At 41.2% G+C, this 26120-nt stretch overlaps 2 protein-coding genes across 5 annotated transcripts in view; both read right to left on the minus strand.

Moving 5' to 3' along the window:
• Nucleotides 1–359: 359 nt before the first annotated feature.
• On the minus strand, nucleotides 360–22504 carry tbca (tubulin cofactor a). Its single transcript, XM_042058555.1, has 4 exons — nucleotides 22332–22504; nucleotides 5071–5176; nucleotides 4479–4565; nucleotides 360–651 (listed from the first exon to the last, which is right to left on the minus strand). Exons 1-4 carry the CDS (start codon nucleotides 22382–22384, stop codon nucleotides 571–573), a joined length of 327 nt encoding a protein of 108 aa, XP_041914489.1. The 5' UTR covers nucleotides 22385–22504; the 3' UTR covers nucleotides 360–570.
• A 305-nt stretch (nucleotides 22505–22809) lies between these two features.
• ap3b1a (adaptor related protein complex 3 subunit beta 1a) overlaps nucleotides 22810–26120 on the minus strand; it is a 131486-nt gene continuing 128175 nt past the window's right edge. For 3 of the 4 annotated variants that reach the window (XM_042058536.1, XM_042058537.1, XM_042058539.1), the window contains 2 exons: nucleotides 24246–24384; nucleotides 22810–23303 (listed from right to left, as the gene is read on the minus strand). In XM_042058536.1, coding sequence (XP_041914470.1) covers nucleotides 23159–23303; nucleotides 24246–24384 — 284 coding nt within the window. In that variant the 3' untranslated portion in view covers nucleotides 22810–23158. Of the gene's footprint in view, nucleotides 23304–24245; nucleotides 24385–26120 lie in introns of those variants that run through there. The other variant, XM_042058538.1, reaches the window with a different exon arrangement.

Raw genomic sequence — 26120 nt, forward strand, 5'->3', positions numbered from 1 at the left:
CGCTTTGATGTACTAAAGCCAAACTTGGTACAAGGACTTGGTACTTGATTGTGAGGACGCACAAGGACATTGGCGTAATTTGGCCTCTAGAGGCGCTGTAAAAGTAAATGAGCTGATATCTCAGTCATTCTTTATCCAATTGCCATGAAAGTTGCTGCGAGTGCTTGCTCATGCCATGGCAACGCCATTCCTGCTAGTGTACTGCTAGGCCCCCACATTGCTGCTTGCAGCTATATTTTTAACTATTGTATTGTTTTATATTTGTAAGTCGCTTTGGACAAAAGTGTCTGCTAAATTGGAGACAAGAATGAACTTGGAACAGGTAAAGCACAACAACAGCAAAAAGACAACCACAAACACATTGTACAAAGTGTCAATTTAATATGCAAGTGGAGAGGGACTAAACTAGGCAGAATGTCAAGTCACGTTGGCAAGGATAAAAAAAAAAAGTATGAAAGAAAGTGGATTATAGCTGAATATATTGTTCATGCACAACAAATCATTACTATTTACTGGAATCACCATGAGCTTTTACAGGGGTAGATTATTATGGTGGAGGTGTTTGACAAATCATCCATCAAGCTTCACAGAATCCAGAATGGTCTGTGCTTCTTTGAACTCCTCTGTTTCTGCAAGATCCACTTCATTTTCCTATAGAAGACAGTGAATATGTTCACAAAACATTGTGGGAAACACTGAGGCCATATCCCTAAGCTAAACTTAGAATACTGTTGGGTTATAGGTTAGCACCTATCTATAGGTTAGATATAATGTTAAAGCTGCTTGTCAATATCGACTAATCATGCAGGGCAAGTATAACTATAGGCTATTATTCTTTTTATTGACTCTGAAACGGAATGTTCGATCAATCCCAATGGAAAAGTCTCTTCCATGATTGAAAAGGGCTTGTCCCAAGGAGAAAAAATTAGGGCTGTCAAAATTAACGCATTAATTGTAGCGATTCATTTTGAAATACAAAACGCTTAAAAAAAATATTAACGCAATTAACGCATTTTGTTTACCATATGTCCTTTGTGGGGTGCTGACTTCCAATAACGGAAGCTGCGAAACCTGCAGCCCCCAGTCTGAGAGTTAGCTGAAGATGGAGAGGAACATTGAGGGGCTTGTAGGCGGAAAGTTTCAGTTTAAAAGTTGCCTGATAGAAACTATTGCACAGTGATCAGTACCACCGTGCTCATCACCACGTAGTGCACCAAGCAGGGGCGGTTTCTCATAAGGGCTGGTGGGCGAACGCATCGCAGAGGGGACAGCGTGCATCTCACTCGCAAAATGAAACATTTCTGTGGGGTGCCTGCCATGGACCTCGCAGTTGCAAAATGCAAGGGACATGAATCTGCACGAACATTAACAGACAGCTGCTTCCGTTGACCGATTAAAATCTAGTTAACGTGCTGTCAACTAAAGCAGACATCCGTGTATCGGACATGGCTATTCAATTTACGTCACAGGCTGTAGATCAGGGGTGTCAATAATACGGCCCTGATCTACAGGTGATCTGACTGCTGATGTGTGGATGCAATTCATAACGTTTTCTACATATTTAGTTAAAAGAAAGTTTTGAGTCTTGGAAAACACTTTTCCATTTACATCAGGATTTTGCAAACATTCAGTGTCAGAGTCAATAAAATGAGCCCTGCATGAGTAACAAAACTGACAAGCAGCTGTAAGTAAGCATGCTAAACTCGACATCCAAACAATATTCTAACGTTAGCTTTGAGATACTGCTTGATTGCATAACTTAACTTAGTTTAGTCATTTAGCCCGCCGTCTTCTATGCAATGCTTCTATGTGGCAACAACAATCCTTCAACACTCGTGAATGTTTTGTTAAATGCACATGCAGAGGAGCAGCGGGCTTGTTACGAGAGAGAGCGGGGCGGGGCAAGGAAAGGCTGCGTGCGTAAAAAAAAGCAGATCAATGAAAGGATTTTATCTTCTCTTTAATTCAAATAGTACAACATAGAACATTAATGTGTGGCAGCTGGTTTTGATTTTGTGGTGCCCCGCCACAGATTAGTCAACGTATGGGAAACACTGTATTCGGTTTATTCCCAATAAACTGATTTGAAACCGTTTATTGGCTGCATGGAAACGTGCTGTATGATAAGCTACTCAATTAGGATACTTTGTTTCCAATATCACCAGGCTTCAACTAGAGACAGCTGAAACAGGGAGAGACAGAAAGGTAGAGCTGTTGGAAAGGAGGAAGACCACAACATGCTATGGGAGAGCAGTGCTGGACAGCAAAGACGGATATGTAGATTCAGGAAAACAGGTCTCATTTCAATCAAGGCATTAGCAAGCATAGAGGCAGGCACACATCATACTACAAAGTGTGTACAAGGCCAAATGTAATAGTAACAGTAATGTCTCCATAATATGTGGTGTGCAGGCTTGGAATTTCACCATTTTAGGGGCAAGGTCACTTGGCCTTCAGTTGGGCATATTTGGTGGGGACACCAAGGCCAAAGTTAACTATACAGTAGGCCAGGGCTCTTCAATTGGAGGTCATTTGTATTGGCCCTTTAAAAAACATGTAATCTCTAGCAAGCGCATGAGCCGTTCTCCACTCTTGCATCTCTCGCTCGCTTTAGTCCTGCAGCCACTGCACCAGCCCATTGAACAAGTTAGGCTACAATTCATTACATTTGTACATAAGCTGAACGTAAGTGCCATAGTTTAGTTTCTACCTAAATCGGCACTACGTTGGAGTTTATGAACTATTTAACAGGTTGCACCACACAAATAGTTTCTGTCAACAATATCGCAAAAAAACACGGGCACATTTTCTGCAAAACTTGGGGGAAAAGTTGGAGCAGATCCGACTCAAGGGGAATTTCAAAGTATTTCTATATAGTAGCCTGGCTATTGCCGATGTCCTTCATTTCGTCTTACAACATAAACAAATGCAATAATAGTCTAGTGAAGTCGGAAATAAGCCTGTCTAAAGGCCTCTTGGAAATCATGTGGCATGTTACATTAAATGCACACTCAATTGCGATTCGAAGCAAAAAGTATCACTGATAGCCTAACAAAGTTAAATTGCATATTTGTAAATGTGGCGACGGCAAAACGTTTTGTGGTTTAAGTGAATCGTAGACTATATAATAACCAAAGAAAGTAAAGGAGATGATTTGCACCCCCGTTCACCAAATAAAGGCTGTGGTTTGTGTTCCTACAATATGTTGGCACAAAACGTAATTTCTGTCAGAAACCAAGTAGGCCTAGGCTAAACGTTTTCATTGTCATCATCATTGTCAACTATGACTATGCCTATGTTCAGTAGGCTATGTTTTTCCTTTATTCAAGCAGTGGCATTTGGTTTAATGCATGGGGTAACGTGAGGTGCATCAGAAAAAAGATGGGCTTGTCCCTCTCAAAACATGTTAAAATAGTGTGATTAGCAACCAGAAAAGAAAAATAAAATCACGGGGGAGACACCCCGGCCCCCCGTGTTATTATTATTAGGCTATTATGACTGGCCTGTCCCCACTGCTAGGACACGGTCATCTCATTTCAATGGTGGGAACGTCAAATGTAACAAGTATAGGCCTATAAGTCAGAAGAGCTACATATGTCATACATACATATATCCCCAACACACATATTGCACACTGCCCTCTCCCCACATACACAGCACACTATCCCATCTCCCCTGTCATCCCCCCAACACACACACCAAGACCCCTGGCAGTTGGGTTAGCCCCTTGAGCCGAGGATCTGCCCAAGGTTTCTTCCTTGGTAAGGGAGTTTTTCCTTGCCCCTGTTGCTCTTGGGTGCTCCTTGTTGGTGCCCCCCACCCAATCCCAATCCTCCCCCACCTTTTTTATGCAGCCCTTGCCACTTAATCTACTAAACCCCTCTTCTACTGCACTTTTTACCCCCCCCCCCCAAAAAAAAAATAGGCTGACACCAGACATAATTTCACTGCATTTCTTACTTCCAGTAACTATATGCATGTGACAATAAACTTCCTTGTATCCTTGTATCCTTGTATGCGACTGATTACACATTTAATTCACCTGAACAGTGTTTGAATCCTGTTTGTACTCACTGGAAATCTTGGACCTAGCAGTCACTGTGCAAAGCACAGATTCTATTAGTGTTATCTGTTATCACAGATTTCATTCCATATTAGCCACCAACACCCGGCTAATGATGTTGTTATGCATGTACAAAATACAACATTTGCACACCCATATTGCTGCTGTTGTACTTCATTGTATATACAGCTGTTAATGTGATTACTCATATTTCAAGCCATATTTCTCCGGCCCCTCAGTTATGATGCTTTTCATGAACTGGCCCCCATTACAAACTAATTGAATAGCCCTGCAGTAGGCTATAAAAATGACCAAAGTTGTATTTAGCCTATTGACAGCAGTAGACCTGCATCACTGTTCTTAACTGTATATATACATCAGTAGTATATTAACAACCCTGTGCGTCTGGACTCACAAGTAACTGAAGAAGATCAGCATGTGCTGTGACAAGTCGTCGGTGGCAGTCTGGAATCATCATGCGAGACTCCTGCAGCACTTCAATCTTAGAAATTGTTAGCGCAGAAGACAAGCACACATGATCACAGTCAAAAAAAAGGACCAGTACCATGAAGAACATAATTTATAATGTGGTAGCATAAACACGTTATATACCAAGAAAACTGAGGACAGTTATGGTCTCTGAGGAAAATTAAGTTCAGGAAATGCATTAATGCAACCCTATGAATATGACAGAATAGTGTAGTTTACGAGTCTTTGGATTGTCTTTACCAATTATGACTTATTTGTTGAGTACAATACAAAATATAATAGATATGGTAATTTGATAAATTATTCATCGCATTAACAGGCCACGGATGCCCCCAAAAGGACATGTCATTTTGGTCATATCACACAACCATACCTTCAGTTCCAGTCAAAGATGGCTTAAAAAGACTTAAAGAAAGCAAACTACAGATTGAACACGATTCAACCAAATAAAAGTAAAGATATAATGATATATAAAGAGGCTGCTGTAGATAAATTATATTTAGTAGAAAATGTCTAACCTGTTTCTTAATCAAATATTCATCTCTGGCTTCTGCTTTCAAATGCTCAATCTTCTCCTCCTGTTGTTTGGCTTCCTTTATATACAGGACTTCTTCTTTGGCAAGTCTATAAAAAAAGGCAATCCATTAACTTTTCCATACTTTTACAATAACATTAAAGAAGAACTCTGGCCATATGACCTAAAGTGTGTTGAAACATGATACCGAGTGTGAACGTATGTCTCATAGCTCATCTTTGTCCCCTGCACGCAGAAATATGGCGCTAGTTGGCCGATGCTACCAACAGTTTTTGATGGGGCTGCCTCGGGCATCGGCCTAGCCATGCAAATAAATCACTGTTTTACACCATTTACGAGGCTCAAAGTAGCTCCATACTTCATTGGTAGACTTCCGAGGGCCTTGACATTTAAAATGAGACATTGAGAACTTTGAAAAAGCACTGGTAGTTTATTTACAAGACTATTTATACAGGCAGTACCTTCAGGAAGTTTACCGTTCACCGCCATCTTGAATTTAGTCACGATAAGTCGAGCGACGAGTACGAATGAACAGGTATGATAAGGAATCAGATTCCAAAAATAATTCAGTGGAAATGCATGGATTCCAGTTGCTTCCAGTAGTGGTATTCCTTCCATTCCGAGACACGCCGCTCCGTCTGGCATCATGTTTTTGTTTGTTTTTATGTAATGTTCGTAATTTTATGTAATGTTCTGTTTATTTTCTTTTATTTTTTGTCTAGTTAAATGTATCCTCTCTTTATTTGTGTTATTTTTTGGTAGTTTTTGTGTTATTCTTAGTCCTTTTTTTTGCTGACAAGTCTGCTGATGCTGTGACGTTAAGTCAACTTAATGTTAAAGTAAATTGGGCTGAGGACCTAACCATGGCTAATCGTTAATGTTGGCTTTTGTCCTGGGCCTCTGGTGTACTCCATCCGTGAATGGCGCTGCGCTCTGGAAAGGGATTTCTCAGGACGGTTGTGGTGGACCTCTGTGAGATGTGCCGCTGCCGCGACCACTGGATTGACCTGCGAGCTGCCATGCTCTGCTGCCTGGAGTCTGGATTGAGTAACGTTAATGTTAGAAGCAAGTTTGAAGAACTCTGATGACAGCGATCTCACTGAACAACAAATGGTCGCTGTCTATGTCCACCGAGTTGCTGATCTGTAGGATCACCTACGACTTCAGACTGTTCATTGCTTCCAGTGCTCTCCAGACTGCCAGGATAACGTTAAATCCTCCGGGTTGGACACAGCTGTGCGCCTTCATCATTGCCCTTGGACTATTCAGCCGGTTAACTAGATGCAACCAACTGGACTAAATTAGCATGAGTTTTCTTTTTAAAATGTCTTATTAATTATTTATTTTATTATTTGTTTGTTTGTTTGTTGTCCGTATGTTTCACGTGTCACGGGTACGCTGGCGATTACGCCACTTTTTTGTTATGTTTGTGTCTTGCATGTGAAGCACTTTTGTTGCACTTTGTGCATAGAAAAAATGCTCTTCATGTTAGACTGTAAGCACTTTGTTCTCAATGCTTGAAAAGTGCTAAATAAATAAATATTATTATTATTATGTCTGTTCATTTCCGCATATTCCAACATAAGGAAGCAGAATAAGAAACCTGTCATCTACACCCATGACTACAGAGCCAGCTACAGTCCCACCTCACAATCACAATCAAAAATTTGCAGATGACACAGCGGTGGTGGGCCTGGTCAGCAACAACAATCAACAGGCCTATCTGAACCAGGTGGATGAGGTAGCACAGTAGTGCCAGTCCAACAACCTCACTTTGAATGTCAGCAGAATGTGGTGGACTACAGGAAACAACAGAGCAGAGATTACACTCCACTAAAGATCAGTGGGCTGCCAGTGGAGAGAGTCACAAGCTTCAAATACCTGGGAGTACACCTCACTGACGATCTAACATGGACTGTTAACACCCAGCACACATTGAGGAAATCAAGGCAAAGACTGTACTTCCTACGTCAACTGAGGAAGTTCAAAGTATCAACACCCATCTTCAAGGCCTTTTACTCCTGTGAAGTGTCCTGACAGTTAGCATCATCAGGCCATCCTTAAAAATATTTTCGTTTGCCGTAACCCGACCGACCCTGTCAATTTAGGACCAACCCAAATGTTATTTTATTTTTCCCTTTTAGTCCAACCGACTTATCAGTTGTAAACTTTTTTTACTCTTCAAACAACTAATACAAATGCAATAAAATAATATTAATTATATTTTAGTAAGTATTGTGAATATAAATTGGCTACATACAAAGGTAGGCTATGTTCTTTCTTTTAAATAAAAACCTGTGGTGTCATCTATGATTATGTTTACATCATTGGTTTACGCAAACATTCGCTTTGTTTCATTCACTGTCTATGTTTCGCGCTTGTCTGTAATGATGTCTGCGTGCGGCTGCAGTAGGCCTAAAGAAATGTTTGCGGTCACCGTTCAAAGTCATAGGCTACGGGTTCGTGCACCATAGTAATGCATCTAAAAATGCATCAAGTATAAGTATAAGTATATATACTCTTTTGATCCCGTGAGGGAAATTTGGTCTCTGCATTTATCCCAATCCATGAATTAGTGAAACACACTCAGCACACAGTGAACACACAGTGAAGCACACACTAATCCCGGCTCAGAGAGCTGCCTGCAACAACAGCGGCGCTCGGGGAGCAGTGAGGGGTTAGGTGCCTTGCTCAAGGGCACTTCAGCCGTGCCTACTGGTCGGGGTTCGAACCGGCAACCCTCCGGTAACAAGTCCGAAGCGCTTACCAGTAGGCCACGGCTGCCCCATTAAAACATCTCGACACCACTTTAACTTGGCACTTTAAGTCGGACAGTACTTCTAACCAGTATGCATTGTGTTCATCCCAGTATGCATTGCGTTCAGCCCAGCATGCATCACATCAAGTCAGATCTGTATCAAGTCAAACGAGCCTATAGGCTTGTTTGAGATCAACTACGTCTGACTTTGTCTGGCTTTCTACGTCAACGTGATCTTCAGAGGCTAGCCGGGAGGAGCTACAACAGAGGGCAGCTCATCCCGGACAGACTACAGTCTGCCTGACGTGACTCGCAGGAGATATCGCGGAATTTTGTTTGCAATAAATACAGCAGAACTTTGTTTGCAATAAATACAGCAGAAACACGGAAATTGTCGAACGTTTGCGCCTCTCGCTCCGCTTTAACCCTCTCTGTTATTAGGCTTGTTTGAGATCGACTGAGTCTGACTTTGTCTGGCTTTCTACGTCAACGTGATCTTCAGAGACTAGCCGGGAGCAGCTACAACAGAGGGCAGCTCATCCCGGACAGACTACAGTCTGCCTGACGTGACTCGCAGGAGATATCGCGGAATTTTGTTTGCAATAAATACAGCAGAACTTTGTTTGCAATAAATACAGCAGAAACACGGAAATTGTCGAACGTTTGCGCCTCTCGCTCCGCTTTAACCCTCTCTGTTATTAGGCTTGTTTGAGATCGACTGAGTCTGACTTTGTCTGGCTTTCTACGTCAACGTGATCTTCAGAGACTAGCCGGGAGGAGCTACAACAGAGGGCAGCTCATCCCGGACAGGGGGTTCACCCTTTATTACGACATTCCGTTATTACGACAACCCTCTATTACGACATACGGTTATTATGACATGCCTCTATTTAGACATGCCCCTACTCCGATTTTTTTTAGTACCGCTATTCCGACATTACCAATCCTCATTTTCAATTTATCTCTGCAGTTCCTGCATCCTATCAAATTCCAACATCCTAGATGAATGGATGAGCTGTAGGCATGTCATCTGCACCTGCAGCTACATCAACAATCCACCCGCCATCCACTCCAAACAATGTTTTTCCCAATAATTGATATCGGCACACATTTCAGTCAAAACCTTGAGTGATTTTGAACTGGCCATGTGAATGTTACACATTATGTAAAACACAGGTAGCTCTCCTCATTTTATTCTCTAAGCTCTCAGGGGAAAACGGTCGGAAACTCCATGCATCAAACAAACTCTGTGCGTGCAGGCCACCTATATTAATTAATTAATGGCCAATTGCGCAAGACGGGCGGAATTCTTACGCTCCAGTAGCCTAAACCACTTCAGTGAACGATCAAATAACCCCCAGAGTTCAGTGTCCATCAGGGTGTTCAAACTGGATGTGCGATATATTCAAGTTGCTTATATTGCATTTTAGAGGACAATGATAAAGCCATGTGCAACGCATTTTGGCTTGCCAGCAGGTTGGATAAACTCAATTTACTATACAATAATGTAGGCTAGGCCTATATCTTTTATATGTCATGTGTGCAGTTGTTGAATTGCACATAACATGTCTGCATATTTATTTAGTCTTCTTTCTCTCGACTTTAGGCTAGTGCATGCATTATCATGGCCCTATAATTGTGCAAAGACAGGCGGGATATCCGACACTCCTTTTACAGTAAACCACTTCACAACGATTGTTCAAATAACCCCCAGAGTTCAGTGTCCATCAGTCCCAACATTTAGAATAATAATCGAAAAGTCCAAGCGTGAATTGGGTGTGTTTTGATTTTGAGAGACTGGAGAAGGGCCGTATGTCTCACAGCAACTGCGATAACCTTGTTTCTTGAAGGCTATCCTTACCTCCAAATATCCACATCTAATGAGGGTCGGCGACTATCCAATACCCAATACTATTTGCAATACCCTCAATATACATATTGTTGGAAAGCTTTTATGGTCGTCCGTGTGAGTACAATAACTTAATTTTGTAAATTTTACCAAAACGACTGGTTTCGCCTTCATTTCATTCGTTGTCTTCATCTTTTTTTTTATTCAAAACAATTCGTAGGTATCCATTCTCGTCAAATTACCACCAGACACAAATAATCATCACCTAGGTTAAATCCTCTCTCTCTCCAAAATCTCTTCCTCTGAGATGCACGCGCTATAGGCTATAATTTAGGCTACCCGACATTTCAAATGTGACTCTCTAATCAACTTGTTTTAGCTCTTAAACACGAAAAATACACTGTTCAACGGAGCCGGTGTGTGTGAGGTGCACTCTTAAAGACGCGACTAACCTTTCGGTTTCATTCGGTTAAAGTTCTTGTGCGTAGGCTATTATAGGCTAGAATCCAATCCTATCGATGCCCCTGCTATTTATCAATGTAGCCTTTTGTTTTGTTTTTTTGCCATAAATCGTCTGAGCTGTGATGAATCGTGTGTTGTTTAAAGTTGGGACGATTACTGTAGGCCTAGGCTATACTGCCCACCCTAGGCCTACTTAGCAAAAGTCCACTCCTTTGAAAAATCCTGGCTACGCCACTGTTAATGACCTCGTGTCGGAATGGCAGGACGTTTGAAAAAAGGTCAAGTGTCGCTACTCCTGACTACGCTAACTACCTGAAGTTACAGGTTAACAGGTAGTTACAGCTAAGTTACAGGCTAAGTTACAGGTTCACCGTGCCATTCTAAAAGAAAAAAAGCAAATTATAATAGAGCTATTCGGAATGAGAGAAGGAACCACTTCTCTAAGGTAATTGCTGAAAACAGTGGAAACTCTAGGGTATTGTTCTCTACTATTGATAGGCTATTGCATCAAACACCTTTTGATACACTCAGTCAGGCATCCTCTCTAAGATGCGAAGAATTTGCAGACTTCTTCAAAAACAAAGTCATTTCTATAAGGGAGGCTATTGGTAACACAAGTAATATGTTTGATAGTACACCCAAAAACAGCCCCCCAAAATTAAGGTCCTTTAGCACTATTACTAAATCTGAGCTTGGTAAAATTATAACTCAAACCGGCTCCTCAACATGTGTTTTAGATCCAATCCCTACTAGATTCCTCAAAAAAGTATATGATAGCTTAGCTCCCTTTATTCTCAAGGTAATAAATACCTCATTAGAAACAGGTATATTTCCAACTGCTTTTAAAACCGCTGTTGTGAAACCTTTACTTAAAAAGTCAAATCTTGACCATACCAATCTGAGCAACTACAGGCCTACATCAAATCTACCGTTCCTGAGCAAAGTACTTGAAAAAGTTGTTTGCAATCAGTTAAATACCTTCCTCAACGAAAACAGTATCCTTGAAAAATTCCAATCAGGTTTTAGATCAAATCACAGCACAGAAACGGCTCTAGTAAAAATAGTCAATGATCTCAGACTGGCTACTGACTCAAAGTCTCGATCCTTATTCTTCTGGATTTGAGTGCGGCATTTGACACCATTGATCATAGCATCCTAATTCACCGCCTTGCGAAGTGGGTGGGTCTCTCTGATAATGCTCTAAACTGGTTTCAAACCTACATTACTGGCAGAGATTTTTATATCAGTCTAGGAGATCATGTATCTGAAAAACATGACTTGCCTTTTGGTGTGGCCCAGGGGAGCTGCCTTGGTCCCCTGCTATTTTCCCTATATATGCTTCCATTGGGAAACGTCATAAGTCAGCATAATGTAAACTTCCACAGCTACGCAGATGATACCCAATTGTATATTTCTGTGGAGCCAACTAACCCAGATGGCCTTTGCTCCCTCACTGCATGCCTAACCTCCATTAATCAGTGGATGAGCAAAACATTTTTGAAACTAAATAATGACAAAACAGAGGTACTTTTGGTTGGACCAAAACTAAAGCGAGATATTGTTCTTAGTAATCTGGGGAATTTGGCGCACCAGGTCAAACCAAAAGTAACAAGCCTCGGTGTCATCTTAGATGCAGAGTTAAGTTTTAAGCCCCATATCAGTAAAGTTACTTAGACAGCCTATTTCCACTTGAGAAACATTGCCAAAGTGCGGCCCTTTTTAACTCAACAAGATGCAGAAAAACTAATTCACGCCTTTATCACTAGCAGGTTAGACTACTGCAATGCACTTTTCACTGGTCTTCCCAAAAAACATCTAAAGAAATTGGCACTCATACAGAACTCTGCGGCTAGACTTTTAACTAAGACTAAGAAGAGAGAACACATCACCCCTGTGTTGGCTGAACTGCACTGGCTCCCTATAGAATTGATTTTAAGGTTATGTTAATTACTTACAAAGCTCTGAATGGCATAGCACCTTCATATATCTCTGAGCTTTTAATATCTTATCAACCACAAAGGAAACTTAGATCATCCAATTCTAATCTTTTAATCGTACCCAAAGTGGAGAAGCTGCTTTTATCCATTATGCCCCAAAACTATGGAACACCCTGCCTCTGTACATCAAGCAGGCGAGTTCAGTAAATATTTTTAAAAAAGATCTGAAAACATACCTGTACAGTAAAGCTTTTAGTTAACTCATCTTATCCTGTAGACTACTTTTTCAGATTATTCTACATCTGCTGCTATTGGAGGGCGCAGCCAGCCAGAAGCAGATGGGCTCCCCCTATTAAGTCAGGTTCTGCTCAAGGTTTCTTCCTGGAATATGGGAGTTTTTCCTTGCCACAGTTGCCATGTGGCGTGCTTGTGGGGGGTAAGAGGGTTAAGGCTGCCAGTCTTATGACATGTCATTTTCTATATTTTTGATATGTTGCTGAGTGGATCATTAACGGCCCCTAGCAATGAAGAAAAGTGATTGATAATGACTGACTGACTATTATTGTGTTACATGCTTCAAATGTAAAGCACTTTGAGCTGCATTCTGTGCATGAAAGGTGCTATACAAATAAAGCTTATTATTACTCCGACAATGGAAAAAAAATGTTGCAGTAGTGGGACGCTTGAAAATGAATGTTAATGCCGCCACTTCGACAATTAGACGCCAATGTCTAAGTAGCGGCATGTCGGAATAGCAGCATGTAACCCCCGGACAGACAGGCTACAGTCTGCCTGACATGACTCGCGGGAGATATCATGGAATTTTGTTTGCAATAAATACAGCAGAACTTTCATTCTTACTCATTAAAATGAGCATGATGACTGACAAAATAAATTCTTATGATGTAGTTTAAATAAACCACTGTTGTCATACAGTTAACAGGCCTGCAATGTAGCACATAAATTCAATATCAAGTGTTTTCCCTATATGTATGTATATCTATTTAGTCAACAGCAGAAAATAACAGAATATGCAAATGTTTTCAGTAGGCTTGCCTACCATTGTTGCAGAAATCACATATAAGAAGGTATCCCTTCGATTTCTGTTCATTTTCGCATATTCCATACTTAAGGAAGCAGCATGAGACACCCGTCAAAATCGTCAAGAGGAGATTCCTCCCAAATAGGGCTGCACAGTCCCGCCCACAGCCGTTGCCGGAAGTAAAAATTCAATGCAATTTCTCCATTAACAATTGCGGTATAAGCCATAAAAACTTAACTGCACGTGGTAGACTTAAAACCAGCTACGGCTGTACTAAGCGATTGTATATGCTCATATAGACGCCAAGAGTTCATGGGGCACTAACCTTGTTTTGAGATGAATGCCTTTTATTCACGATCTCTTGGATAAGTACATGTACTTCATTACCCACAATCCTGAACAATCCCACAGTGATGCCTCTGATTGGTGGAAAGGCCGTTATGGTCATAGTTTGAAACTTTCTCAGCGAAAATTATTGACAAAGATGGCATATTTTACTGCCTATGGCGAAAATCTTAATGTGATTTAAAACTTTCTTGACGAATATTGGTACTTGTATCAACAAGGATTGTGGTTTATACATCACACGAACTTAGTCAGGGCCAATACACTATCAAATAGACCACTGTAAATGTTAGTTTAAACACTCAAACTTTTCAGGTAGCCGACAGGCTAACCTTTAGCATTTCCGACATTGTATGTCATTACATAATGCAGCTAACATTAGCCTACATGCTGCAACACAGGTATGAAATATTATGTTTTAGTCAGTGTCCAAAGGGGTGAAAGCCACTTTAAATCGGGTCACATTATTGACTGTTGTGTGTCCGAGAGTCAGCTTGTGGGTTTTGTAAAGGCCAGCATGAGGGACAAGACCTACAAAGTTGTGGTGAGTTAAGCAGGGAGGTTGGTAACGTTAATGCTGCTAGTTAAAGTCAAAGTCAGCTTTATTGTCAATTTCTTCACATGTTCCAGACATACAAAGAGATCGAAATTACGTTTCTCACTATCCCACGGTGAAGACAAGACATATTTTACCAATTTAAGTCCACAGACAAACATAACATTCAAGTAAACAAAAAAGTAAGTAAATAAGTAAATAAGAGGGCACATATAATGAAAAAATAAGAGCAGCAAAATTTGGTTGAAATTGTGCATAGACAGTCAATAAAATACTAGTGCAAAGTCAGGCCAATAAAAGGCTGGGGTAGTTCTGTTTGACCTAAGTAAGAAAGAAAGTGGCATAGTGGTGCAAGTTATGTAAGAGCAGCAGAAGTGTTGTGTTTTCAGGACAACAACAACAAGTTGCAAAGTGTACAGGTGTGCAAGTGGAGTAGTGCAGGCGGCCATTGTGGGTCCAATGTCCAGGATGTTATGTAGCTGAGGGTGGAGGGGGGAGAGGAGGGAGAGAGTTCAGCATCCTTACAGCTTGGTGTATGAAGCTGTTGGTGAGTCTGGTAGTGCGGGAGCGCAGGCTTCTGTACCTCTTCCCAGAGGGCAGTAGATCAAACAGATTGTGAGCGGGGTGACTTGCATCACTCACAATTTTGGTCGCCTTGCGGGTGAGATGGGTGGTGTAAATGTCCTTCAGGGAGGGGAGTGAAGCACCAATAATCCTTCCAGCTGTGTTCACTATGCGCTGCAGGGCTTTCCTGTTGTATTCAGTGCAGCTTCCGCCCCACACAGCGATACAGCTGGAGAGGATGCTCTCAATGGTGCCTCGGTAGAATGTGGTCATGATGGCTGGTGGAGCACTTGCTCGCCTGAGTTTCCGCAGGAAGTACAGGCGGCGCTGAGCTCTCTTCGCCAGTGATGCAGTGTTGGTGGTCCAGGAGAGGTCTTCACTGATGTGCACCCCCAGGAATTTGGTGCTGCTCGCTCTCTCCACCACAGCACCGTCGATGGTCAGTGGCAGGTGTTGGGTGTGACCTCTCCGGAAGTCAACAACAATCTCTTTGGTCTTGCTGACGTTCAGCAGGAGGTTGTTGTCCCTGCACCACGTGGTCAGATGGTCGACCTCCAACCTGTATTGAGTCTCGTCGCCCTTGGTGATGAGACCCACCAGAGTTGTGTCGTCAGCAAATTTCACTATGTGATTGTTGCTGTAGGTTGCAGTGCAGTCATGCGTCAGCAGGGTGAAGAGCAGCGGACTGAGCACGCAGCCTTGGGGGGCCCCTGTGCTCAGTGTGATGCTGCTTGAGGTATTGTTGCCAACACGTACTACTTGAGGCCTCTGACAGAGGAAGTCCAGTAGCCAGTTGCAGAGGTAGGTACTGAGTCCCAGTTTGTCAAGTTTGCAGATGAGTTGTTGTGGTATTATGGTGTTGAATGCAGAACTGAAGTCTATAAACAGCAATCTCACATATGAGTCTCTTTTTTCCAAGTGGGTGAGGGCTGGGTGGAGGGCAGAGCAGATTGCATCCTCTGTAGACCGTTTGGCTCGGTATGCAAACTGGAAGGGGTCCAGGGTGGGGGGGAGAATGGATTTGATATGTGACATGACAAGCCGCTCAAAGCACTTCATGATGATGGGTGTCAGTGCCACAGGGCGGTAGTCATTGAAGCAGGATGGAGCAGTTTTCTTCGGCACAGGTATGATGGTGGCAGCTTTGAAACATGATGGGACGATGGCTTGCTGCTCTGACATGATGACATTAACATTAGCTAGGCTACTGTAGCCTTCATACTGTATGATTCATATCAATCATTAACCTAGGAATACTTTTTCGTGCATTTAATGAACATTTTGTTTAATAATTCACGGCAAATTAATAAACTGAATATAGTGGGACAAATGAATGGGAATCTTACTTCCGGCACCTAACCGCATTTTGGCTGTGGGCGGGACTGTGCAACCCTATGGCTCCATCACGTCTTTGACATGACATCATGAGGGCGTGTTTCAGCTCGTGCAGATCGTGGAAGGCAAGATCTGCCTGCAGGCTAAGACTCCCGCGATATTTTAAGGTCATGTGACATGGTGTCACGGTGGCAAGTCTCTCCCCGGCTGACAAAAGTCGGACAGGATTTCTAACCAGTAAGCCAAAGATAATTAATGCGTAGCAAGATGGGTCGTCCTAGTTCATGTCTATGAGGCCAAAGTGTTGTTCAGTCAGAGACGGGCTCTGGTTCAGTCTCCGCCTGCACAGGGGCGTGTCACTGACGTATGACTGACGTTTGAACGCCTCGTTTCCACGCCAGACAGAAGTCGGAGGGTCATACGGTCACAACATTCTCCTGAAATGGGGAGGGTTTGGAGATCATGATACCATGTCCGAAATGTGCATCCATTGCTCAGAAAAATAAGGCTTTGACAAATTCTGGGAAATTCTTGGATTCTGCCGTAGACCTCAATGTTAAAAAGGGAGCCCGATCACTGCATAACTGGGGGATAGTGGCCCCCCCTCGTGCAGGGCATGTACTACTGCTACCCTGTTTGCATACATTTCCAGGGACAGGAAATAGCCTCTCAGGAAGTATCTTCGTAATCAACCATCTTTGGCACAGATCTGCATCAAGACGAACACGCCTATTCATAGACATAATATAAATAGACGCCGCATTGGCTGCTGGAAACAAGAAATGCGGCCGCCATCTTGGATCGGTCATACTCCTCGTTGCGTTGCAGCAGAAGACACAAAATGACAGCACTGTGCAGCATGTTCCTGCTCAAATCGGCGGACCATACTCGGGGGATTTACTTTTCACAAGTAAGATTTAACATTACGGTACAGTACTATTGGTTGTATTTTGTGAATAGAATATTACCAGAGAGCTGAGAAGGAGCAAGGATCTTTGATATTACTGTATGAAAAAGCCATCTAGCTAGGCTATGTTTACTCAGTGTTCACCCGGCTATGAACTGAGACTTGATAAGTCATATTCCATAACACTGACTTAGGATTACAACTGACACAAGAAGGCTATTGTAGAAATAAATCATACTAGATTTGGCCGGCGAATTTTACACAAGTGGCACAGACTGTAGCCTATTATTGGGCAATCGCTAGCTGCTACTTGTAGCCTAAGCATGTTGGCGGTAGCCTAGCTTCACTATTTCCTGAATAAAGTAACTTTTCAATAGCTCAACTACTTTATTTATCAAGTAGCTTAGCCACACAAGCTACACCTTTCTTGTCATGTGAAATTAGCACAATTTAAAGTAGCTTCCTGTGTAGTGAGCTAGCCTACTGCTGTGTTTGTTACTAATACTGGGTGGTAGTTTTGTGTAGTGTTTTATTCATGGCAGAGTAAGCTTAAGTGATAGTTTAGCTCACTATAATTTCGAAGTAGCTTGCCCAACACTGTATTATTCACATGTCATTTACCCTAACAAGAATAAGATGCCTCTCAAATTCCTTTTCTTTATTATTTTGTATCTCACCAGAACAACTGCCTTGTTCAAGGAGACTGTGAATAAACTGAACGGTCCCCTCACACCCCTGGAACTGAGGAAGGTGCAGCTCTTCATTGCAGTACTGCAGGGCATCTGCTACACTGTGACTGAATATTTGATTTATATTGAGCTCCACCTTCATACGCCACTCTGTGTCCCATTTTCCCATCGTCTGGTTGACTCAGTCCTCTTTTATGGAGTTTACCCAGTTTCACTATGTTCTGCCATCTTATTTGCCCACCTGCTGTCTGAAGCACTTTTGTTCTCAGCCAAAGTGTACCCAAGCAATTTTAGCAAGGTGGGAACATACAAAATTACATTCACCAGTTGTCGAAATCATAGAACCAACTGCATGACGGTAACCTCTGTCTCACTGAGCCTGTGAAGACACTCCCTGATTCTTTACTGATTGCAATGAACGGGGCTGATCTTAGCAGTTTCTAAAATGTTTCTTAATTCCTTTTTATTTAATCTCTTCATTGGGGCTGGAACCTTTCTGTGAACTGTAAATAACAGATGCTGTTGATGAACCCATTGACACTGTACAAGTGACAAGTCACCTTTTTGTCTTGAATTGATGAACTGTTGAAATGCTGTTGATATTGAACCCAGTTACTCCATTTCCTTTACTTATGCCACACTAATGTCTGTTCATCACTTTATTTTTGATGGCACTGAACTGAAAATGTTCAGGGCTCTACACTAACATTTTTTTTCAGGAGCACTTGTGCGCCCAAGTTAAAAAAATTAGGAGCACAGACAAAAATTTGGGTGCAGTCAGTTCTGTACTTAACTTACACATCTAACATTATACTGCAGCTAACAGTTAAACATGCCAGTGCACCAATTGCGAATATTAAGAATGACTGACAACATTTAGGCTACAGGAAACAGGATTTTAAAGATCAGTGCCTACTTTATTTTCAGTCTGTTCTATTTTCCTACATTTTGTTAATGTAAAATAATATAATACATTGCCATATTTGCATTTAGCCTGTATATCAAGTATCCTGCCAAATGTAGGCCAATTTATTTATTTGTTAATCCATCTATAGCTAAACCAAATATGCCCATGGTGACCTATCTGACTGCATACTGCCTAATACTACTACTAAAACAGTCCATTTTCTCTTCCACAAAACCCAACATAGGCTAATCAAGGATATATGTTTTATACTTTCAGTTTTTATTTAAATATCTGCATTGATGGGGGCAGTAGGCAAACGTTAGGCCTACTTTCGTTTTGCACTTCAGCTTGTATTCGGTGTAAACAAACAAGCATGCGTGGAAGCCTGGAGTTGTCAGTAGCGTTCTACCTTTGAATAAAATGGGAGTATTACGGGAGGCTACTTTTGTGCCGGTTTGCTACAGCTATATTTTGCATATTGCAGCCAATACGTCAACTGGGATAAAAGGCATGTTAGCTTTCCTTCTCTCACTGCATTCTCAGAATCTCATCCTGTTCCTCCTATATCCAATGAATTCGGTGGATAGAAGAACTAATTTCTTCAATCTTTGCATCTTGGCTGGCTAGTCTAACTTTCCGCTTTTTCTCCGCGCTCTTGGATTTGATAGAAGTGACTAGTAGCGAGTCACAACGCGAAACTGCTAACGTTGATGGGAGGTGTAGTTTTTATGCATTCGCGACGTGATTCTATGGTTTGCACCAGTAATGTTTCTCGATGTTGCGGTGTATTTTGTAGACAAACATTGACATGGTTAGAAGTCATTCGCACCAGTGCGCCTAAATATTTTTTTGCACTCGCACGGCATCATTTTTACTCGCATGTGCGAGTGAAATGGGCGCACTGTAGAGCCCTGATGTTAATGGATTTTTTCTGTAAATTTAACTCATTAAAACTTGTATCAAACCAGTTTTTGTCTATGCTGTCAAATGTGGATTAGTTATGTTCCCAGTTTTTATATTGGATGTCATCACTTAACATAATCACATCACATAATATATCATATATCAGAATATTCTATTACTGTTAAGCCCACTATGAATATTAAAATACACACAACCATGTTTCATGTATCATACAGCTTTTCTACTGGGAGTTTTACAACTTATTCTGAGTCAATTTACCCAAGTTTGTCACTAAACCACAGATGTCTGAATGGCACTGAGCTCACTTAAATGTTTATAGAACCTTTCTGTGGACTGTGAATAATGCTGTTGATGGAACTTTTCTGTCAACTGTGAACTATATTTAACTCATTAAACTTGTATCAAACTAGTTTTGTCTATGCTGTCAAACATGGATTATGTTCCCAGTTTTGATATCGGACGTCAGGTCACTTTATCATATATCAGAATATTCTATTACTGTTAAACCCACTATGAATATTAAAATACGCCGAACCATGTGGCCTTTATCATAGCTACATGTATGACCTTTGCAGCAAAAAAAAACGTGTGAAAATCTGTTCGGTATTCAGTGATGTATGATTAATTTAATGCGCTGACAGCTCATTGCACCAGCCAAACAGATTACACTGAGTGGAGTGGATGACCGATCCAAGATGGCGGCCCCACATCTCGTCAGCGCTAGTAGGGCAGCCCGGTCTCATCCGTCAGACGTGCAGGTTGCATGTAGAACCATGTTCCTCAAAACGTGCGACAGGCAAGTAGCTCTCGGCTATTACCCATATTGCATTGCACTTGCTCGTCTCGTCCATGGTCTCGTCCTGTGTGGTCAGTTTTTTAGCAAAGAAAAACGCGGTAAGTGGTGTAAATTCAAAAATATAATATAGTTGATATTGATTATTGACTTGCATTTTGATTGGCTTCGTTTTGAAAAAAACAATCCTCGTAAGGTAATTGAAAGGGATATTGATTATTGACTTGAATTTTGATTGGGTTTGTTTTGAAAAACGATCCTTGTAACTTAAGCTAATTGAATGTGCTGTACGGTTAGCTTAGCTTAGCCACCTATCTGTTATTAGATGTTGCTCAGTGTTTGTGTTGTTGTTGTTGATGATGTTAGGTTGACATTAGTTGTTGTGTTTTTGATGTTGTAGTGCAGAAGAGTTGTTGTTCATCAAGTTAAGTTGACACTGTTGTTGTTATTATGGTTGTTGTTTTAGTGTTTGTGTTGTTCTAGGGCAGCGGTGATGTTATTATTGTGGTTGTTGCCTTGTTGTTTTAGTGGTTGTGTTTTGATGTTGTAGTAGCCTAGTGCAGGAGTTTTGTTGTTGATGATGGTAAGTTGACACTGTTGATGTTGTTATTATGGTTGCTGTCTTATAGTGTTTGTGTTGTTGTTTAGTGTAGCGGTGTTATTGTTGATGATGTTAGGTTGACATTAGTTGCTGTGTTTTCGATGTTGTTGTTGTGCAGTGTTGTTGTTGATGGTGTAAGGCTGATACTGTTGTTGTTGTTATTATAGTTGTCTTGTTATTGTTGTGATGTTTTTGTGGTGGTTGTTGTGGTGGTGAGCTGCCCTCTGTTGTAGCACCTCCCGGCTAGCCTCTGAAGATCATGTTTACGTAGAAAGCCAGACAAAGTCAGACCAGAGAATGTTTAATAAGGGGAGAACCGCCACTCGGGAAACTTCCGGTTTCTGAACTGGTTGCAGTTCCTTTTCTGGTTCCACATGAGGGCGCTCACGAATAAGTGCAGAATGAATCGAGGTCTATGGAGCTGTACCCCTCAAATCCACTTTTCTCTGGATATAATTTTTTGCCCAGAAATTCAAATGTTGCAGTCGAAAGAGAGGGCAGAGAAAATACAAACCGCTGAGTATTATATTTTTTGAGTTACTTATTTGTTCTAAAAAGCCTTTCAAATGTGTCAATGACGTCATTCATTAGCAGAAAGCTAGTGTGTTGTGGGCAACAACGAACCAACCTGTAAGAAATCAAAAGGACATGACTACTCGTTCATTCAACTTTTGACCTGTAATCCATACTGAGCTTGCCAAAACCACAATCAAATCTTTGATTTCTCAACGACAACCAGGTTAGACACATTTAGCCGTCTAGCTCCATAGACCCCCATTGTTTTTGCACTTATTCATGATCGCCTCTAGCGGAACCGCAACAGATTGCAGGTACAATGCAGTTAATAGGGAGTGATCCGGCTCTCCGTAAACAGGCTCTGGTCAGACTCAGTCGATCTCAAACAAGCCTATTATGTCTATGCGCCTATTATGTAGGCCTACTTACTTCCGGGATCTTACTTCCTGTATGACGCATTTTTACGCGTTTGATGTCACTTCCTGGACTCGTCTCTAAACTTAACACCTACCGTCATGTTCATATGATCATATGGTCTAGATAGATACTTTCATTATCCCCAAAGGTAAATTACAGTGTTCCAGCAGCCATAAACAGAGCACACACATGGACTTCACCCTGACCGCTAACGGCTAATAATACAGCTCATCATCGTCGAGGATTGGCGAAACAAATGCAGACGGTGACGTTCCTTTGGTCTAGAAGCGACAACGTTTTGTTTTAGGCTTAAAACAATGTTTGGTAAGATTATATAGCCTATGTTTGGTAACATTATAGCCCATCATAGCCTATCTGCTACTCTTCCCATTAGAATCCATACAGAAATACTGCGTGTTGACAGCATGCGCCAATTTACCACTGACTACCCTAACCTCCACTTAGTTTTTGTAAACCATACATTTAAGTAACATTTCCATTTAAGATTAACACAAGGGAGACAAACACGTTAACGTTAGCCTACCCTGGCCTTACTGCAGCTTCACAGGACGAAAATATCGAACCAGACTGTTAACATTATCGTATAACATCAACCTGCAATATAACAAAACAAGTCCTTACCGCTTTACGACTCCTGTCTTTATTTTAATTTGTCGTATTCTTGGATCTGCCATAGTGAATATTTTCACTTAATACGCTTAATAATACGATTTAAATAGTAGACACCAAAATTAACGCTTGCATACACCACCGATGTCAAGCTCAACAAACTAACCAAAGCTGCGTGGAGCCAGCGACAATAACGGAAATTCCAATATGGCCGCCATTCGTAAATCCTTCAACATAAAAGTCGGAACCTGATGGACTTCAAATTCTGTGAATGTGAAAACATCAAGTTCTCTATATTTAAAAGTTTGGTGAAATGTAATACTTATAACATGTACTTTCAAATGATATATATTTATGTATGACACAATCAGTAAGAGTGCACTAAAGGTGCTTTTTTAATAGAGAGAGACAGAGGCTTTGTCTCAAACCACATACTTAATTATTAATAATAAACAACAATAATTGAGTTGATAAAGATTCTACACAAGAATTATTTCTAATTGCACCATCTTTACTTCACAGGAAGGCACTTTAACCATACAAGTTCGGTACAAAAACAAACAGGTGTGGAATGCTGTTGGATAAGAGTACATGTTTTCTAAGGCATAGATTGAATTATAAATCACAACTTCAAATTATCTGGCTATAAAAGCACTGACATGTCTGATGTGACATTCATCATATGCCACCCACTGATTATGCCTTATAGTCTCTTAGCTAAGACATACATTTTTATTGAAAAAAGTTTCTCAGTGCTTCATGTGGATTTTTTTTTTGGAAGACAGGGACATAGAGCACTTGAAGAGCAGAGAATTGGACCAAATGGGGGGTCTGCTGGGCTAGGCCAGGGCAATTTTGAGGTCTCGTAGCAGCATGGAGCCGATGACTGCCTTCTCTGTGCTGACTCTCAACTGTGCAGTGCTAGCTTTCAGTTCCACACTGGCCAGAACCAGAGCCCCACTACTGGCCAACTTTGCTGCAAACCTAGGAAGCAACACATGAAATGCAAAGTTAATGGAGTCAAACACTTCCAAAGTAACAGCAACACACAACTGAAAAAATGCAATGGCATAGGCTATGGTGGTCTCCTGCACAGAACCATAAAACAGCCTTTAAATGTTATTTATATAGGTCACCCAAAGCACTTTACAGAGAAGAGGAAACCGTAGTACACCCACCATCAGTATGTAGCACCCACCTGGGTGATGCATAGCAGCTATTTTGCACCAGAACACGAACCAGACACCAGCTTGAGATGGGGAGTGAGGGAATCAATCAGCAAATTACACTAGGGGGATGATTAGGTGGCCAGATGGAATGAGCCAGATTAGTTATTTAGCCAGGACACTGAGAAAAACTCCTAATATTTGCAAAAGTGGCTTGAGATCTTTTATGACCTCGGTTTTACGTTTTATCCGATTGACGCCATCTCCAACAGCACAATGTCCCAGTCACTGGCGAGTCACGCCACTCCATCTGGCATCTTGTTTTTGTCTGTTTTCACTTTTTTAAATTAATTGTTCATTTGTTTACGTCTTGATGTCTGTGTGTGGAGCACTTTGGGTTGCATACAAAAAGCGCTATATAAATGTTTACTTACTTTACTGCACTGGGGCATTGGGATTGTGCTATTGTGTGGGGAAGACTGCCCACACTTGCCCACTAACCCCACTTGCAGGTAGCTCAGGACTGTTTTGTTGTTGTTGCTGGTTTTTTTTTTTTTTTATTGCTGTTGTTAGTGATTGTTTTCTTATTTTATTTTATTGTTAGTTGACAAATAACTTACGGAAGCTTTAGGAATATACTACACTACAGCATAAGTGTTCTCAATGAAAATACTGATTTGTGAAAATTAAGTGAAAACAGAGAGTAAATGCCATGCATTTCTGTGTTCATGTGTTTTTTTTTTTTGTGAGTTCATCTGACCTGAAAATACCATCTTCATTAGATGGAACCACACACATGTTGGCTACTGTCTCCACCTTTCTGCTGATTGGCTGAATTGATGTGTTCTCTGACATCAGGGTGATTGTTGCTGAGGTTTCATTCATACCAAGCAAATTTCCTGTGGTAGAGCATAGAGTGGTTTAACAAAACATTTCAATAAATAACAAACTTCTATGATAAAAAAGTACAAAATAAACTTTAAATGAGACAATCCTATGTTATACAATGGGGACAGTTAAGAATCAAAGAAAACTTTGTGAAATTATAAGGGCTGTGAATACCAATCTAAGTGCAACAGGCAGACAGAGCCAAGTTAGTGGACTGAAGCAAGATTAAGTTCCATTTAGACACAAGTGTGCAGCTCTACATAGGTTGTAATTAGGACTAAGATCCATAGGCTTACAGCACAGCAGTAGCAACTCGTAGCATCCAATAGCATTAAGATCTCTGAAATAAATGTGTGAATGAACAAATAAAATAATTTAGCTGGATGCTTCTTCTTTATTAGGGGTGTAAAGATGAACTGATATGTATTATTTCCACAATTTCATTGTTAAGAATTTCATCGCTGTCACTAAGCTATATTGCTAGCTAGCGACTGTTACTTTGCTAGTTTGCTATGCATTACTAGCAAACATAACTTCACTAATAACCTGGATGTAAATGTGAAAAGACCAGTATCTGGACAACGTATGCTATGAAAAGTACAGTTGCTCTCTACATTCATTATAAACGGCATAAGTTCTGTTAAGTGATTTCACAACTATCAGGTTCATACCTTTACAGTCTATGGTTCATAGGCAATTTCTTTAAGACTGCAAGGGAAGCTCAGCTTCCCCTAAAATGTCAAAAAGTTAAATGGTCAAATATATACTATTGTGTTAACATTTTATTGACTAAAAATGCATTAGAACATGTTCATCTCGAAGACGAGTTGAGTTCAGAGAGATTTATTCATCACATAGTTATATTAGTATAGAGTTCGTTCAGAATCAGCTACATATACTGCCATAGACAGTAAAATTAATGGACGAACAGACTACGTCGTTTTCAATGGGAGGGCACTGACAAATTGAAAGTTTTTTTTCAGTTGGTTCCCCCAGTAGGTTTACTTGCCTCTATGCAATGCTTTACCATACAATGGTATTGTAGGCTACATAGCTTTGTTCATGAGTTTCCGTGCTGGCTGGACTGAGCTTCTTATCCAAACAATACGGTTATCTCCCTACAATGCGTTTATGTAGATAATACAGAGGCTACAATGTCGGCACGAGATTTATGCTATATGAAGTTATGGTATTTCAAAAAAATCCTAAAATGAATGGGCTTCTATGGGGGTTAGCAGAGAGGTGGTCCCTCCCGCCTCCATTGATTTTCTTCTTCCGGGAATTCGCCTGCCCCCTTGCATATAGCAGGTCGACTGACTCGATTTCCTTCTTATACCCGTATCGTCACAGTGCATTTGCCTATGGCATTTCCTGTTGAAGCCCAGCGTCCATTGACTTAAATGGGGCTGCTTTGAACAGTTTTTTTCAGTGCTTTGAAACTAGACGGTCATTGGATAAATGCTGCGAGTATGTCCCGCCCACGGACGCTCAGTGTCCGGGCTTCTGCGTGATGAGGGTCTGTGGAAAAACTGCGTCTCCTTTTGATTGACAGCGATTTTGTACTATAAAAAGTCACCGAAGCCACATACAGTGTTGCCAGATTGAGAGGGTGCCCGCCCAATCAGGGTTCTTTTGACTTCGTCGGGCGGGGGAAAATAAGAGTTAAATGGTTCTCTATGACAAAATCGTTGTTGGGGCATTTTTTTTGCTGAGGAGGGTGGGTTTTTGAACGTGATTTGGGTTGAGT

The sequence above is a fragment of the Alosa sapidissima genome, chromosome 13 (genome assembly GCF_018492685.1).
Source record: "Alosa sapidissima isolate fAloSap1 chromosome 13, fAloSap1.pri, whole genome shotgun sequence".
In the NCBI taxonomy this organism is placed as follows: domain Eukaryota; kingdom Metazoa; phylum Chordata; class Actinopteri; order Clupeiformes; family Clupeidae; genus Alosa; species Alosa sapidissima.

Bases quoted from the DNA above. Each gene is read 5' to 3' on its own strand.
- tbca (XM_042058555.1), bottom strand. From the start codon at position 22,384: ATGGCAGATCCAAGAATACGACAAATTAAAATAAAGACAGGAGTCGTA. The intron at 4,566-5,070 runs GTTAGACATTTT...ACAATTTCTAAG, and splicing joins AATATTTGATTAAGAAACAG to ATTGAAGTGCTGCAGGAGTC. The intron at 652-4,478 runs GTGAGTCCAGAC...TGTCTTCTATAG, and splicing joins CTGATCTTCTTCAGTTACTT to GAAAATGAAGTGGATCTTGC.